At 46.1% G+C, this 13,749-nt stretch overlaps 1 protein-coding gene across 3 annotated transcripts in view; it reads left to right on the plus strand.

Moving 5' to 3' along the window:
- Nucleotides 1–373: 373 nt before the first annotated feature.
- The window catches only part of RASGRP1 (RAS guanyl releasing protein 1), a 77,638-nt gene continuing 64,262 nt past the window's right edge, over nucleotides 374–13,749 (plus strand). The window contains exons 1-2 of one of the 3 annotated variants that reach the window (XM_033190618.1): nucleotides 374–537; nucleotides 5,517–5,701. In XM_033190618.1, coding sequence (XP_033046509.1) covers nucleotides 389–537; nucleotides 5,517–5,701 — 334 coding nt within the window. In that variant the 5' untranslated portion in view covers nucleotides 374–388. Of the gene's footprint in view, nucleotides 538–701; nucleotides 920–5,516; nucleotides 5,702–13,749 lie in introns of those variants that run through there. The other 2 variants (XM_033190619.1, XM_033190620.1) reach the window with 2 other exon arrangements.

Consider the following 13,749-nt stretch of genomic DNA (forward strand, 5'->3'; position numbering starts at 1 on the left):
GCGGCCCCTCTTGGCCAGGTCTTCTGCGCGCACTGACGTTGTATGAAAGCTGTCCCCACGTCTCCCACACCCACCGACGCCAGGCGGCCGCGTCTGGGCCCGATACGGATCACGCCTGCGGAGCGCACCTCCACATGGGCAGTCCTCGTCCAGGGCGCAGGGCACATGTCTACGGCCCAGTCCTGCAGACGGCTACCAAGAGACCCCAATGCGCAGGTCAAGGCAACTTCACAACTGTCTTTCCGTTCCTTTCCCCTGCCAGACTCCGCGCTCTGATATATACAGGAGAGGCCCGCGAGGGGACAAGGCGTCCGCACTACAATGCTCCGAGCAGCGGCCGCAGGCAGCGGGGTGGAGGCTGCGGGTCGGCTGCGGGAAAGGGGGTCCCATGGGAGCCGCTAGGCTCAGCCCGTTTCCTGACCTCAGGTGGAGGTCGCCGGGCACAGCTGCCCTGCAAGGCGCGGGTGTGGTAACTGGGAGCCCCCTCCTCTCCCTGAGACTTAACCCTTTGGTCAAAAGAGGTCGACGGCGGGCAGGGTGAGAGAACCGCGCAAGGCGTAGGGCCCGGGCACCCGCGGAGCGGGGGCAGGTTTCGGGGAAGAGCGGCGGGGCGCCGCACGTTTCCTGCAGCCGCCAGCATCAGCGTGTCAGGTGGTTGCCGGGCGGGTGTGAGCGCGCGCGCGAGGCAGAGGGGGCGCGCTCGCACAAACTTTGTGCCTGCGGTGCGCCTCCGTCGGGCTCGCCGGGCTCGAGGGCGGGTGGGCGGCCAGGCGGCCGGGGCTACGAGGCACTGGGGGACAGGGCCGGCAGAAGGCGGCGGCGGGGACGATGCGCCGCGCCCCGCCGCGCTAGGTGAGCCGGCTTCGGGAGCGCGGGCCGCGGCCATGGGCACCCTGGGCAAGGCGAGAGAGGCTCCGCGGTGAGTAGAGGCGGCCGTGGCCCTCGGGAGCGCCTGTGTCCTTACTTGGGAAAGTGTCCCCTGCCCGCCGCCCCAACACCCCGAGGGAAGTTGAGGGCGAAGGGGGCCGGGGTCGGCCGGAGGGCCGGGACACCAGCGCGACGGGCGGACGTGTCTAGAGCGCACGGCGCGCTGCGCCCGGGGCTTCGGGGAAGGAGCTGGGGCTGAGGGGCGGTGGAGGGGCGGCCGTGAGGCCAGAGCTCTCCCAGCGAGATGTGCTAGGGCCGATGCTCTTCGCGGAGCTGGCGCCCTCCCTCCGACCTCCTCCCCCACATCTCCCCGCCCGGCATCGGGACTCCCACTCGCGGACTTTCCGCGCCGCCCGCACCTGCTGGGGCGCGGGGCTCCGGTTGCGCCACCTGGCGGCCCCACCCGGCCCTGCCCAGAACAGCCGAGGGAGCTTGCAGGGAGCCCGCAGAGGTGGCACCGCTTGGTCGCCCCTGCCCCACGGAAGTTTCCAGATCCGTGGGTCAGCGAAACATATCGCCTTCCGGATGGGAAACTGCACTCCTCTCCCCCTCACTATGATTCTGTAGAGGGTCTTGGATAACAGAAATTGAAGAAAGAGGGACAGTGAGTGAAAGGGCTTTTGGCCAGGCAGCTTTGAGTTTGTAGCCAAAGGACCAGAACTGGGCAACAGCATGAACAACGGCCTGGCCTCGGCGTAGGGCTAGACAAATTGTGCACTTCACAACGCCATTCACATCGACATTGATGGGACTGTGCCTTGCACCACCATACCCAGTAGCGGCAGGAAACTTGCGATGCTGGGCTTCCCGTGCTTATAATCCCAGGAACGGAGGGTTCTTGGCCCTGTATGCACGCCCTGCCTCTCCCCATCCGGGTGTCCCCTGAGGGTCCACCACTGTACTTTGCACTAGATTCAGAAGGAGGAGTTCAGTACATTAAATTGAGTATTATAAGGGGGAGAGGACGGGACTGGAAGGAATCCACACTAGAAGTCAAGAGAGTCACCTTCCACTGCAAAGAAAGTTGTGGAAGTTCCAGTTCCCTTACTCCGTTTCATCCCTTACTTTTCTAGGCTGGATTTCATAAAAAGCTCAGCCTGAAACTGACCTCCACTGAGATACCTATGCCTGGAGAGGATTTCACCTAAACCAGTTTAGAGTTTTGACGGTCTCCTTCAGCAAACCTATGGGACTTTGGTCACTTTTAGGCTCAGAAAACACCTTCAAGTTAATTCGTTTCTCGGGGTTTTGTTTTTTTTTTTTTTTACAAGAAAACATTTGGCCACTGTTTTTCTTTTTTTAAATATGCCTTTACAGACTCAGAGGCCATTCATTCTATGGATTGTTAAAACACCCTTCGACCTGCCTATAATAAAGCATTTTATAAATCCTTGTCTACCCCCATTTCACCAGAAAAGGCAGAACGATTTGAGGATTTCTCACAAGGCAACCAGTTAAGAGACTGTACAGCAAGAAAGCCAGGTTTCCTAGTCTATGGTGCAAATAATTCCTGTCTTCTTAGAACTCTGAGGCTGCACTTTGACTTTTAATACTTTCTCTTCTCCCTGTTTTCTCATGCTGTAGCCCTCTGAGTCTCTCTGGGCTCCATACCTCCCAGATTGCGTTTGGCACCCTCTCTTCCCTTTTACTACCCTATACTTTACCCTGATCCCTCCTGGTTCTGGTAAAAGCATCAACCTTCAAGAATCCCCTTATGAAACAAAGTGGCTTCTCTTACTGGTGACACTAGGAAACATTACCAGAATTAGAAAACAGGGCAGGATTAGGAGTCTTGAATGGTCAATGTCACCAACAAAGAAAGAAAATGGAATTTTCCTTGGATCGGTAGCCACCTCCCCTCCACCCCTAGCAGGAAGAGCTCTGTCTGTAGATACAGCCTCTAGTTGTAGTTGCCTCTTCTCCAAGGTCTAGGGAGAAGTATTGTGGAAAGCCTGAGTGAAGGAGACTTCTACAATAAATGACTTTATTTTTTTTTAAATCTTAACCCTACTCGGCCTTTGGTGGAGGTCTTCATGGTGACCAAGGCAGCAGCTGGGGCAGAAAGCTGAGTAATCCCAGCAGTGGCTGTGTAGCCCAGGTGTAGAGAGTTGTTAGTGCGTCCAGGAAGGGAGAGGAGCCCACCTGGGGCGCAAGGCATGGGCCACAAGGGGCTGGCTTCTAGCCTGTCTCTGCAGTCGTGGCCAGGCACGTTGCTCTTCTGATTCTGAACCTCCACACCTATAGAAGAGGGGTTTGGAAAATGACCATAAAGAGTCTGTCCAGCTCTAGGGACCTGAGGACAGTTCTGAGGACCTGCAAAAGAAATATGGACTGAGATTCAGCCTTTACATTATCAGCTATGCTTTTGAAGGATTTTACTTTCATTTGAAATTGAATTGACCTTTTCAGCCTCTCTGTGATGGTCTAGTACTAATCCCCATGTTGTGAAATGTGCAGAGTTCCAAGCACAGTAAATATTTATTAAATGAATAAAGCCAGAGAGGTGCTGGGTACAAATCTCAGGTTTATTATATATGAGTTTTATAACCTTGGCTATGTCATTTACCCTTTTTAAGATTCAGTTTCAGCATCATGAGATGGGGATAAAATCCTTCTGGGCTGTAAGCCTCAAGACAGGGTCAAACCCCAGCACAGTACCTGCCATAGCATAGGTACTCAATTCATGTCGCCATTATTTTTTTGTTTTTAGAGACTGATCCAATTATGCGGTTATCACAGGGCCTGTTTGAAAATCAATTATGGTCAGAAACCTGAGTCCTGTACCACCGACTTGATCTTTCAGGAATTACTGCCTAGAGTTAGCAGATGCCCAATAACTAGTTGTTGATTCAATTTCACTGGACCTGCACCAGGTCAGAATAGAACTGAGCGGCCACTGCAGACCAGCGCCCTGGAGCTAGTTTGAAACAACCTGAAGAGCCGGGGTGCCCCTGCACAGGTCTAGCTGTGTACTGAGTGGCGCCATAGTTCAGTTACACACCATCTCTTAGCAGGCTGGTCTCCCAAAACCCACATGTGCCTAGCATTTTGTTTTGATCTGAGCACTTCCTCAGCCTCTTTGGTTGAGATTATATCCTGTCAGAGCAGCTTTCCCAGACACTCTCCCTCAAACTGCCTCTTTCTCCTCTGAGAACATGCTTCTTACTCTTGACACTCATAGTACACTTATTTAACATTTATATGGCTTTCTTTTCATTATCTCAGTCTGATTCCTCAGCTGTATTTTTGTATTAAGGAACTTCTAGACTACTGTTATGTAACAACAGCAACTAGTATGTAATGAGTATATAAAGTACCCTCACCTAGACTATCTCACTGTGGTCTTCTCTGGCCAATCACAATGCCTTACTCATAGAATAAGCACTTAGAGATTAATTGATGCCATTATGCATTTATCATAATATGTAGTGAGTAAAGTTACGCTTCTGAGATACGTTTTTTTCCTTTTTCTCTCTGCTGCTTTGGTAGTAAACTACAAAATAACCAAAGCCACAGTAGAGAGAGGAGAATTAACTAAATGCTTAGAAGAGTTACCAGCAACACTCATCACTATTAAACCAAAAAAGATTACAGATATGGATCTGTGTGTGTATGTGTATTTTTTAATGGAGAGGACAGTAAACTTCCCACATCATTTTGCAAAATGACTTGTACTGAGGAGGTCATGACCAAAGATAGAGCTGTGTGTGAGTAGATGAAAGTCCATTGGACTCTTACGCCATTTCTAGATCCAAACTTGCCCTTTTACATTGAGTTCTGGAACAACGCTCTCACAGCTCTGCTTTCTGTTTTAATCATTAAGGACCCAAGTAAGGATTTGAAAAAATGATGTTTAGTAACAAAAATGACTCATAATGGTTACCTGTATTATCAACCATGAAAAACAAGATCTTAAAACTAAAAGATTTGTAAGAAAAGCAGGACTCACTTAAAATCTAAGCACCACCATCATCACCCCTCACTTCCTGCACTTGGGTTCTCAGTCTTTGACTTCTCCCTTAAGGTCCTTAACGATGATTCTGAGGCTGTCTGACCTTGTGTGGCATCTCAGGTATTGCTCAAGATTAATGAAGTTAACCAGAGATGCTCTCGCACTCCCGACCTCAGGTGATCCACCTGCCTCGGCCTGCCACGGTGCTGGGATTACAAACATGAGCCACCATGCCTGGCCAAAGTTAGCCAAAGATGAGACCAATGTAAACAATTTTTAAGATTCAAGTCAGTGGCTTAGTAGCTGAAATATATATATATTGCTGGGAGCTAAGGACTGTCAAGATAGTCTTGCCTCTGCCCATTCCCCTTCAGGAACTGGGAGACAGTAGGACAGAGCAATCCTAATGCCAGCATGAAGAGCCCTAGTTGCAACCCTGAAATCTCACCTTTGCTGGGGAGATGTCTCTTTAACAGCCAACCAGTCGTTTGGTGCATTTGCCAAGTGGGAGGGGTATGGCTTCTATCAGCCCAACTCCTGAGATTAATTGTCTTATCTCCATTCCCTTCCTCTCCAATCTGCCTTCAGAGCGTGGAGCTGCCAGTTTGTCCCCTCACTGCCTTCTCTCTTTCCCCAGGAAACCTTCCCATGGCTGCAGAACTGCCCCTAAAGCAAGACTAGAGGCGAAGCCAGCCAACAGCCCCTTCCCCTCCCATCCCAGCTTGGCCCAGATCACCCAGTTCCGAATGATGGTGTCTCTGGGACATTTAGCCAAAGGAGCCAGCCTGGACGATCTCATTGACAGCTGCATTCAATCTTTTGGTAAGTTGGCTACCTGCCCACAGGCATAAAAATCACTATATTACTTTGTTCTTCCTTTAAAAGTGCTTTACAGAACAGCAATCTAGATTGTATTTTGGCTTTAAAAATAGCTTTTGAGCTTTTGAAATGTTGGAGACAGTCTGCATAGCCTATGGCACATGACTATGTGGGTGTAATAGGTCGTGATGAGAAGTGCAATTTTGAAGTGAGAAAAGTTAGGAGAGTTTGCATTTCCATTTTTCTCAGGATGGAGGTTTTTCTTGTGATGAAAAATATCATAAAAGGATATTGTGCATCTGGCACTTTGAGACTTGTCCGTCCTTGCCTTCTTGGGGCACATATAAAGACTGTTACATGAGCAAACTTTGTTATCAAACAGAAATTGGAATCATTTGGAGGAATAAAGTCTCAATAATTCCCCTTGCAATCTGGAGGGCAGATGTGATGGAATAGGAAAGGACTGGGTAAAGCCAGGAGGTTTGTGACGAGAAGACATTGGTTAATAAATGTTGCAATGCAGGGTCAAGGGACCGGGAAATAAATGTGGACACACACATTTCAGACGCTGCACTCTGTCAGCACCTTTGCTCATCGTGAGAAACACACGTTTGTGCAGCCGTCAAGCAAGTATCTGAAAAGATTTTTTTTTAAATGTTATAAGCATGATTTATTTTTGGATTTTTATTTGTGAAACAGTGATTGAAAAGTACTAAATATTTCCTCCCAAAACATGATTAAAATTGATGGATTTCAATGAAATCATTGAATTCAAAGATTTCCAGCTTCGTGTTCCCCCTGTGGGCCTCTTTTCATATCCCTCCATCTCTCGCCATGAAGCAGAGAAGCCAGTGTGGCACAGCTCAGACATACCAACCCCCGCCAGCCTGCCCCAACCCTGGGAGCCTCCTGGGAAGCTAAGGGAGGTTTAATCAGATCCTAGGCAGCTCGAGATCCATGAGATCTCAGAATGACGGACTAGTGGCTGTGTGTGTTAAGTGCTTACTCAGACCTTATGGATAGAATTGGGGAAACACTCGACAAGTTAAGGATATTCATTTAGTACAATTTAGTACAGCATTGAACAGTTTCAGCTATTTCAACATTGGTTTAAAGTAATGGTTCTCAAACATTAGAGTGTCAGAATCACACATGGAGGCTGTTTTTTGTTTTTTTGTTTTTTTGGTTTTTTTTTTAAACACACATTGCTGGGCCCCACCCCCAGAGTTTCTACTCCGGTAGGTCTGGGGTGGGGCACAAGAATTTGCATTTCTAACAAGTTCCCAGGAGATGCTGATGCATCTGGCCCAAGAACTGCACTTTGCGAATCACCGCTTTAAAGTGCTGTTTGTTGTAGACTTTAACTTGGAAAAGAGGAAGGTTTTTTAGTATGACTCGTTTAGCATTACATTTTCATTAGATTTCTTTGTTTTATACTTCAATCTTATTTTACACTTTAATCTTTCAATTAAGATGAATTTTTGTGAGCAGAATGAATGGCTTTCTATTTCAAAATAATCTCCTTAGAAAATGTGCTGCGAGGATATAAATGAGAGGACAGTGGAGACCGGGGAGGCACGGCCGATGTGGGGCCATTGTTCATCATGTACTCCACTCGCACTTCCTTCCCAACCCGAAGAAACTGCAAAGTTCCTTACACCATTTCAGCAGTCAGATTTACTCGGCTTTAGCAGGCCGCTGTGACTATTTCCTGAATGAGGATTTTTCTTCTTTCTGTTTCACTATCGAAAAAAGAGGGACCAGAAATGTGTTTATCATGCCATCTTCCTTCCTTCCATGCCTGTGGTGCAACTGCTGGCTTAGTTCAAGACTGTTTTTCTAATCTTCAAATAATTTATCAACCTGAAAAATACATGACTGATTCTGAAGTCCTTACCCCCAAAATAACTAAGCCTAATTCAGTCCCCTTAACAGACCCTCCAAAGGCAGCGGCAATATATTATGTTCTGGAATATGTTGAACTGAAAAAAGTGGCTTAAAATCCCAAAGCCGTAAAAGTCCCATTGAGTCTAGTAGTCTTTTGTCCGTTATCAAGTAGCATTGATTAAGCCCTTAGTTGCGTCTGACACTGTGCTAGGCAGTACTCAAGAAGAACTACAGCGACCAAACTCCCCCTTCCACCAGAGCTTACAACACCTGAGAAACATACTGTTCAGGAAACATATATATATATACACATGTATACAAAGGACAGTGTGATAAACACCGAAGGCATGCAGGAAGAGTAAGTTTTTGTACCATGTAGAGTTTGAGTAAGTGCACTTCATGGGTGAGGACGTAGGTCAAGGAGAACAGCCACCATTTGTTGAAGTCCCTCATGGGCCATGGGAATGCTGCGGGAAGTTAGTAAGGTAAGATCTCAAGGTTTTGTGTATTATGTACTGCAGAGTTTCTCATCACAGTACATGAAGGAGGCAAAAAAGAAAAGACGCTGTGTCTGGAAGGAACAGAAGCCAGCACCTTTTGTCTGTCTGTCTCCTTGCTCTTTGGTTATCAGTTGACCCATCTATGGAGCTGGGGCATGGAAACTGCGCTGCAGAGGAAATGGAGCCAGGAATCAGCAGCAGACTTTATGACGGAAAAGCCCATAGCAAAATATGTGCCTGTGCTTCCATAGGTCTCTTTAAGAGGTGATCTGACAATAGTATGGAGTGAGGCTAATGCTTCTCCTGAAGCTTATCTTACTGGTTATTGTCTCAGGTTTGTATAGAAAAGTGTTGCTTTAGGTTAAAGCAATCTAGCTAGCTTTTTGTTAATGAGTTTAGATGTCTTCTCATTTTAAACCCATGAAAAACTGTACAGAAGTGTGTGTGGGGTGGGAATTATTATCATCATTATTTTTATTGTTGCTACTCTTTTGCCTCAGACCCTAATTTCAGGTACTCCACCCAGCAACTTGAATGAAAGAGGGAAAGAAACTATTTTAAAGAGAAAGACTGAATAATTGTTAATTTAGTTTCTACTGCCTCTCAACCTCACCTTCTTGCTTTCAGGACGTTTGAATTGGCTACAGCTTTGCTGTCCAATGCACTAGCCATATGTAGCTATTTTCATATACATTTCAATTAATTAAAGTTAAATGTAAGATTTAGTTTCTAAGCCTCACCAACCATAGGTGAAGCGTGCAATAGCCACAAATGGCAACTACTGTTGAACAGAGGAGAGAGCATTTCCATTGTTGCAGCAAATCGGTTGGATAATGCTGGAGAGGGTAGAGGGTTGTCTTAAAGAAAAAAGAAGAGATTTTCTGCAAACTGTGGGATTTGCATTTTGCTAGCATTTCTAGATAAGAGTCTGAATATTGCTTAAAGCGTCGTGGGCATCCAGAAGTCTTACTGATGGCTATCTCTTTAGCATTATTAACCATTAATTACCACCCACACTGTTCTCAGAAGAAGGACTTACATTGCTTTTAAGGGCAGTGGCCAGTACGTGTAAATTAAGAGCACTTTCGAAGGCCTCTAGCAAGCCTCTCAGTGTCACATACAAGGTTAGAGATCTGTGACTAGAAACTTAGGCCTTGAGTCATAGTTCATTGCTTTAACCATGAAACAGCCCACTCCCGCCTTCTATTCGAATCAGAGGTCGTGTTTTACATTCTCAGCATATTATTGCTGGTTAATCCCCTCTTCAGCTGAGCATAATGAGGCGAATCATCACAACCTGGTCACACTTATGTCAAATATATGTGAATCACGCCGTCTGTTTCAGAGGTAGACAAGACCTATGAGATCATCTGGGCTTTACTTTTTTCCCCTTTATAAGAGGGCTGCCAGCAGTTGGGGCCAAATGGAAGGCTTCAAATGTCGAATTCACAAAGCTCTTTCCTTGTCTCCCTCTCAATGCAAGACAACTTCTGACAGCATCGGAAAGGAAACTGCACACCTGCCTCAGAAAGGGCCACACACACACACAACTCCACCCCAGCAAGCAGACCTCCTGCTCCCAGTGAGATGTGGGAAGAAACTCCATGTTCCATCTTACCTGTGTGAAGGGAAACGCTTCCTGATATCTTCTATTTATGGACTGTCTTATTTTTTCTTAGAGTTCCATTTGTATTGATTTTCTTTTATACTGCGAACAGCTCTGAAATAGGTCAGATATTACTCTCTCCATTGAACAAACAGGAAAATAAACCTTTGAGAATTGAAATAATTTGCCTTGCACCCCCAGTCTCAAGAGAGGATGTGCTGCTTCTGTTCTCCTTCCCCTACCCCTAGCAGCCACTTGCAACCTGGGTTGGAGCAAGCCTGGATCTCTCTCCTACTACAGGCCTTCCTACACTCAGGGGAGACCTGCATGCCACATAGGACAGGCCTGCACGCAGTGCCCGCCCTTCTACAGTCCTGCTGTCTCCCCAGTTAGAAATGAAACTCCATTCAATGTAAGAAACATTGATTGGACCCCATCTCTATACCAGGTGTCTGCCTGATATTAGTAGTGAGCAAAGTGAATCAGTGAATTCCTGTGTGAATTGTACTAATGCTATCCAAAGACCTTCCAAACTAGAACTACCCCAAAACTAATAGGTGTGTTTTCTCCACCATGGAGCAGTTGGATATTAAAAGCATTTCACAGGCCTCAGCTTATTGAAAGTAAAACATTCCATCTGTTTTTAAAATTGGAGCCACAAAAGGCAAACACACACTCAGGGCCATCGCCCTCTCCGTGACAAAGGAAAGATTAGGTATTTCTTACCACTCTGCAACTTGGTCTGTGCACCAAAGCAAGGTGCCCAGAGGGCAACAGGGGCATAAGACCAGAAGCCAAGGGCCATGACATCATTGGGCATGTAGACCTAACAACAGGCAACACCAAGGAACAAAGTCAGTTGTAGTGTCAGGAAGGGGCAGAAGCCTTAGCCCCTGTTGATGACAGGCCCTGTGTGAAGAACACAGCTCTCCCAGAGGCCTCCTCAGTGGAACCCCCCAGTCGCTGGTAGTCGTGGCTACAGGATTTCATGTGTAAAGGATGGTCCTCGGAGGTACTTGCATCCTGAGGCTTCTAGTCATCAGAGCAGCTCCCAGGCTGCTCTTAGCCTTCTAGAATGAATTAGCATTATTATAAGACTGGACACTATTTATTCCAAAGAGGCCTTTGCTGCATCTTTGATGAGCAGGCATCACCAGTGCGCCACGCTGGTCTGCCCTTCTCATGAGCATGAGTTTCAATGACTGCCAGGCCTGAGAAAGGAGGAGATGGGAAATCCCCTTCACTCATATCTGTGCTCTCCTGCTTGGCAGTGTTTATTGCAGGCCACACTGTAGAGAACAGAGGCAATGCTTATGTGTGAGTTAGACAGTGTCTCAGGAGTTCTGAGCAGTTCATTCAGTAAAGCCATCCAGAGAGGTGAGTTTTACTGCTGAGGGAGCTGGAGACAGACAGTGGACAGACAGTAGTTAAACACTTATCGTGGACTCTGTAGGGTCCTGAGCCTTTACCTAACTTGACCCAATTAATCCTCCCAACAACCCTATGAGGTGGTTGTTATTTTGCTCCTTTAACTAATAGAGAATTGAAGCTCGGGGAAGTTAAATGACCTGTGGAAAGTGGTTCAGCTCATTAGTGAGAGAGCTGCTGAGATGTGAACTCTGGTCAGTCTTCCCCCGAGGTTCACGTTCTTTCTGCTGTTCCAGAGATTCTCCAACTTTGGCGTGAGGAATACTCATCAGGGAGTGTGCTGAACATTCAGATTCCTCAGTCATCCCCAGAGAGTGCCATTCAGCCAGCAGTCACTGGTTTTGATGGAGGTGACCCGTGAACGGATGTCGAGAAATACTGTCGTATAGCACACTTGCTTCCTGAACATCCCAGATCATTTTCTCAGATGTCCTAGGAAAACCTGAAGGGCACAAATCTCCAGGGAGGCAATAGAGCATATAGGTTTTTCAGCTATGTGAACTAGAAAAGCACATGGTGAAGCCAGCCTCTTGGAGATCCCTAAAGCAATCCAGCCAGATCTAATGAGATCCCTGCCTAAGAGCAGGTCTGAAACCCTGGGAGCCCTTCTATCAAATTTTCCTGCATTTCTGTCTCTTCTCAACTGCAGTAAGCCCCCTACAACACATCCAGCCTGTCTTTTGGCTATGTAAATAGAATGTGGATGTCTGTTACAACTACAGTTTGATTCTTGCATTCAGAGGCCATGTTTCTAGTGTAGATTTCCACCTTTATTCAACACTCCAGTTTCCTATGGTGCTGGGAGGGTCTACTCTGTAACGCATGCCAGTCCCCACGGGTCAGAGAGCTACAGTAGTGGCTTCGCTGGGGAGGAACTGGGGAGTGCTTCCCCTGAGTACTTACCCAAGAGTGCTACTTTGGCAACAGATTATCTAAGGCAGTCTGTTGACCTGAAGTTTATGAAGTCTGTGATGAAAACACATTGGGAAACTGTGTGGAAGCAGAAACAGTCTTTTCAGTAATTGACAGAAACAGCTGTGTTGGACCCTGAGACCCCTGGAGAAGGTCATCTACCGTTCAGGCCCCAGCCACAGCCCACCTGCTGATGTTAGAACTTGTCCACTCCTGCCCAGAACAATTATAGCTGCTGGATCTGTGTCTGGTTCTGGACTTACAGTGAGCTTTGGCTACAACCTAGTTGGGGTTGCCCTAGAGTGGCTGGCAGGAAAAGAACAGAGAAAGAGTGAGAATGTAAACAGGGCCAGCTTCCTGGGCATGCCACCTCTGAAGGCCCACAGGTTCCCATGCTTGGTTTAATGCTGTCACAGTCTTGAAATTTTTAGTAATTTTTGAATAAGGGGCCATCATTTTTAATTGCACTGGGTCCCACCAACTATGTAGTCAGAGGTCTGTGTAAGAGCCACAAGACCAGAGGGCAAAAATAATTTGCCATGTGTTGAAGACACATAGAATGATGTGGATTTATATCTTAATTTCTTTCTTCATAGAAAGATGCAATTGTGAAAAAAAAATTATTTCCTTATCTCCTAGCAGTGGTGTGCTGGGCTGGCTCATACCAGCTCACAAGAGTCGATTGTTAAATTTTCAGGAATTTTGCAAGCTAGTTGTTAAACACAGCCATGATTGAAAATTAAGTTACATACACTAACAATCAGATTATATTAAAAACAAACATAAGAAATACTCAAAACTCACCACTTCCTAATTCATGACTACGTTTTACTGTTATCTTTGCTTTTGAGGTTATGTCTGTTATGTCTACCTGGTACAAATGCTATATAATGGTATGCTAGCATGCATCTTTTCCCAGCTCCGTGGTCAGTGAAGTCATGTTAGTAGCTTGTTAGCTGTTGTCAGTATTTACACCGTGGAAATCAACAAACACTACTAATCAGGGCTTCCTTTTCAATCCCTCCCCTGGACAGCCCATTGTTAAACATTTACAAGCACACCACTGTCTCCCAGATACAGAGGGTGCTTACATAACCAAATGTTGAGGTGGGAAGGGACCCTAAAAGCTGGGATTTCTATTTTTTATCTCTTAATTAAGAGAAAGTAATAATTCTGCCATTATTTTGCTGCTTTCATCTATGTATCTTATAAAACAACCTCTCCGTGTGTTCTTCAAAGGAAAGGAATAATGGACCTTGGAGATAAGGAAATCATGTATCAGTGCGGTTGAAAAGTTTTCTTAAATAAGTAACAGTGGAACATGAAAACAACAGGAGAGATTCTCATTCTGAAGTCAAAGTTAGTTTGTGTTTTTATTGTTTTAATTCACCTCTAAAATATCTCTCAGATTAACCAGCCTTGTTTCTGACCAACCCTCAATTTTGTGAACTTTTGTTCTTCATGTATTATATGCTATCTCTATTTTGATTTCTGATTCCATCTGCTAAATCATTTGCCTTCATTACCCACTGCATGGTAACAGGCACTATTGGTGTATATAACCAAGCTTTTGTTGAGTAGTTTTCATAAGTTTGTTTGCCTACTGTATTTCCAGTTTTACAAACGTTCTGTTCATATCCTTTGCCTACTTATCACTTGCTGCTTAATGCTTTTATTATTAGAGGTGTGCAAAAGCTTTTTCTATAAAAAGCTGTTAA

The sequence above is a fragment of the Trachypithecus francoisi genome, unplaced genomic scaffold (assembly GCF_009764315.1).
Source record: "Trachypithecus francoisi isolate TF-2019V2 unplaced genomic scaffold, Tfra_2.0 Lachesis_group3, whole genome shotgun sequence".
Taxonomy (NCBI): domain Eukaryota; kingdom Metazoa; phylum Chordata; class Mammalia; order Primates; family Cercopithecidae; genus Trachypithecus; species Trachypithecus francoisi.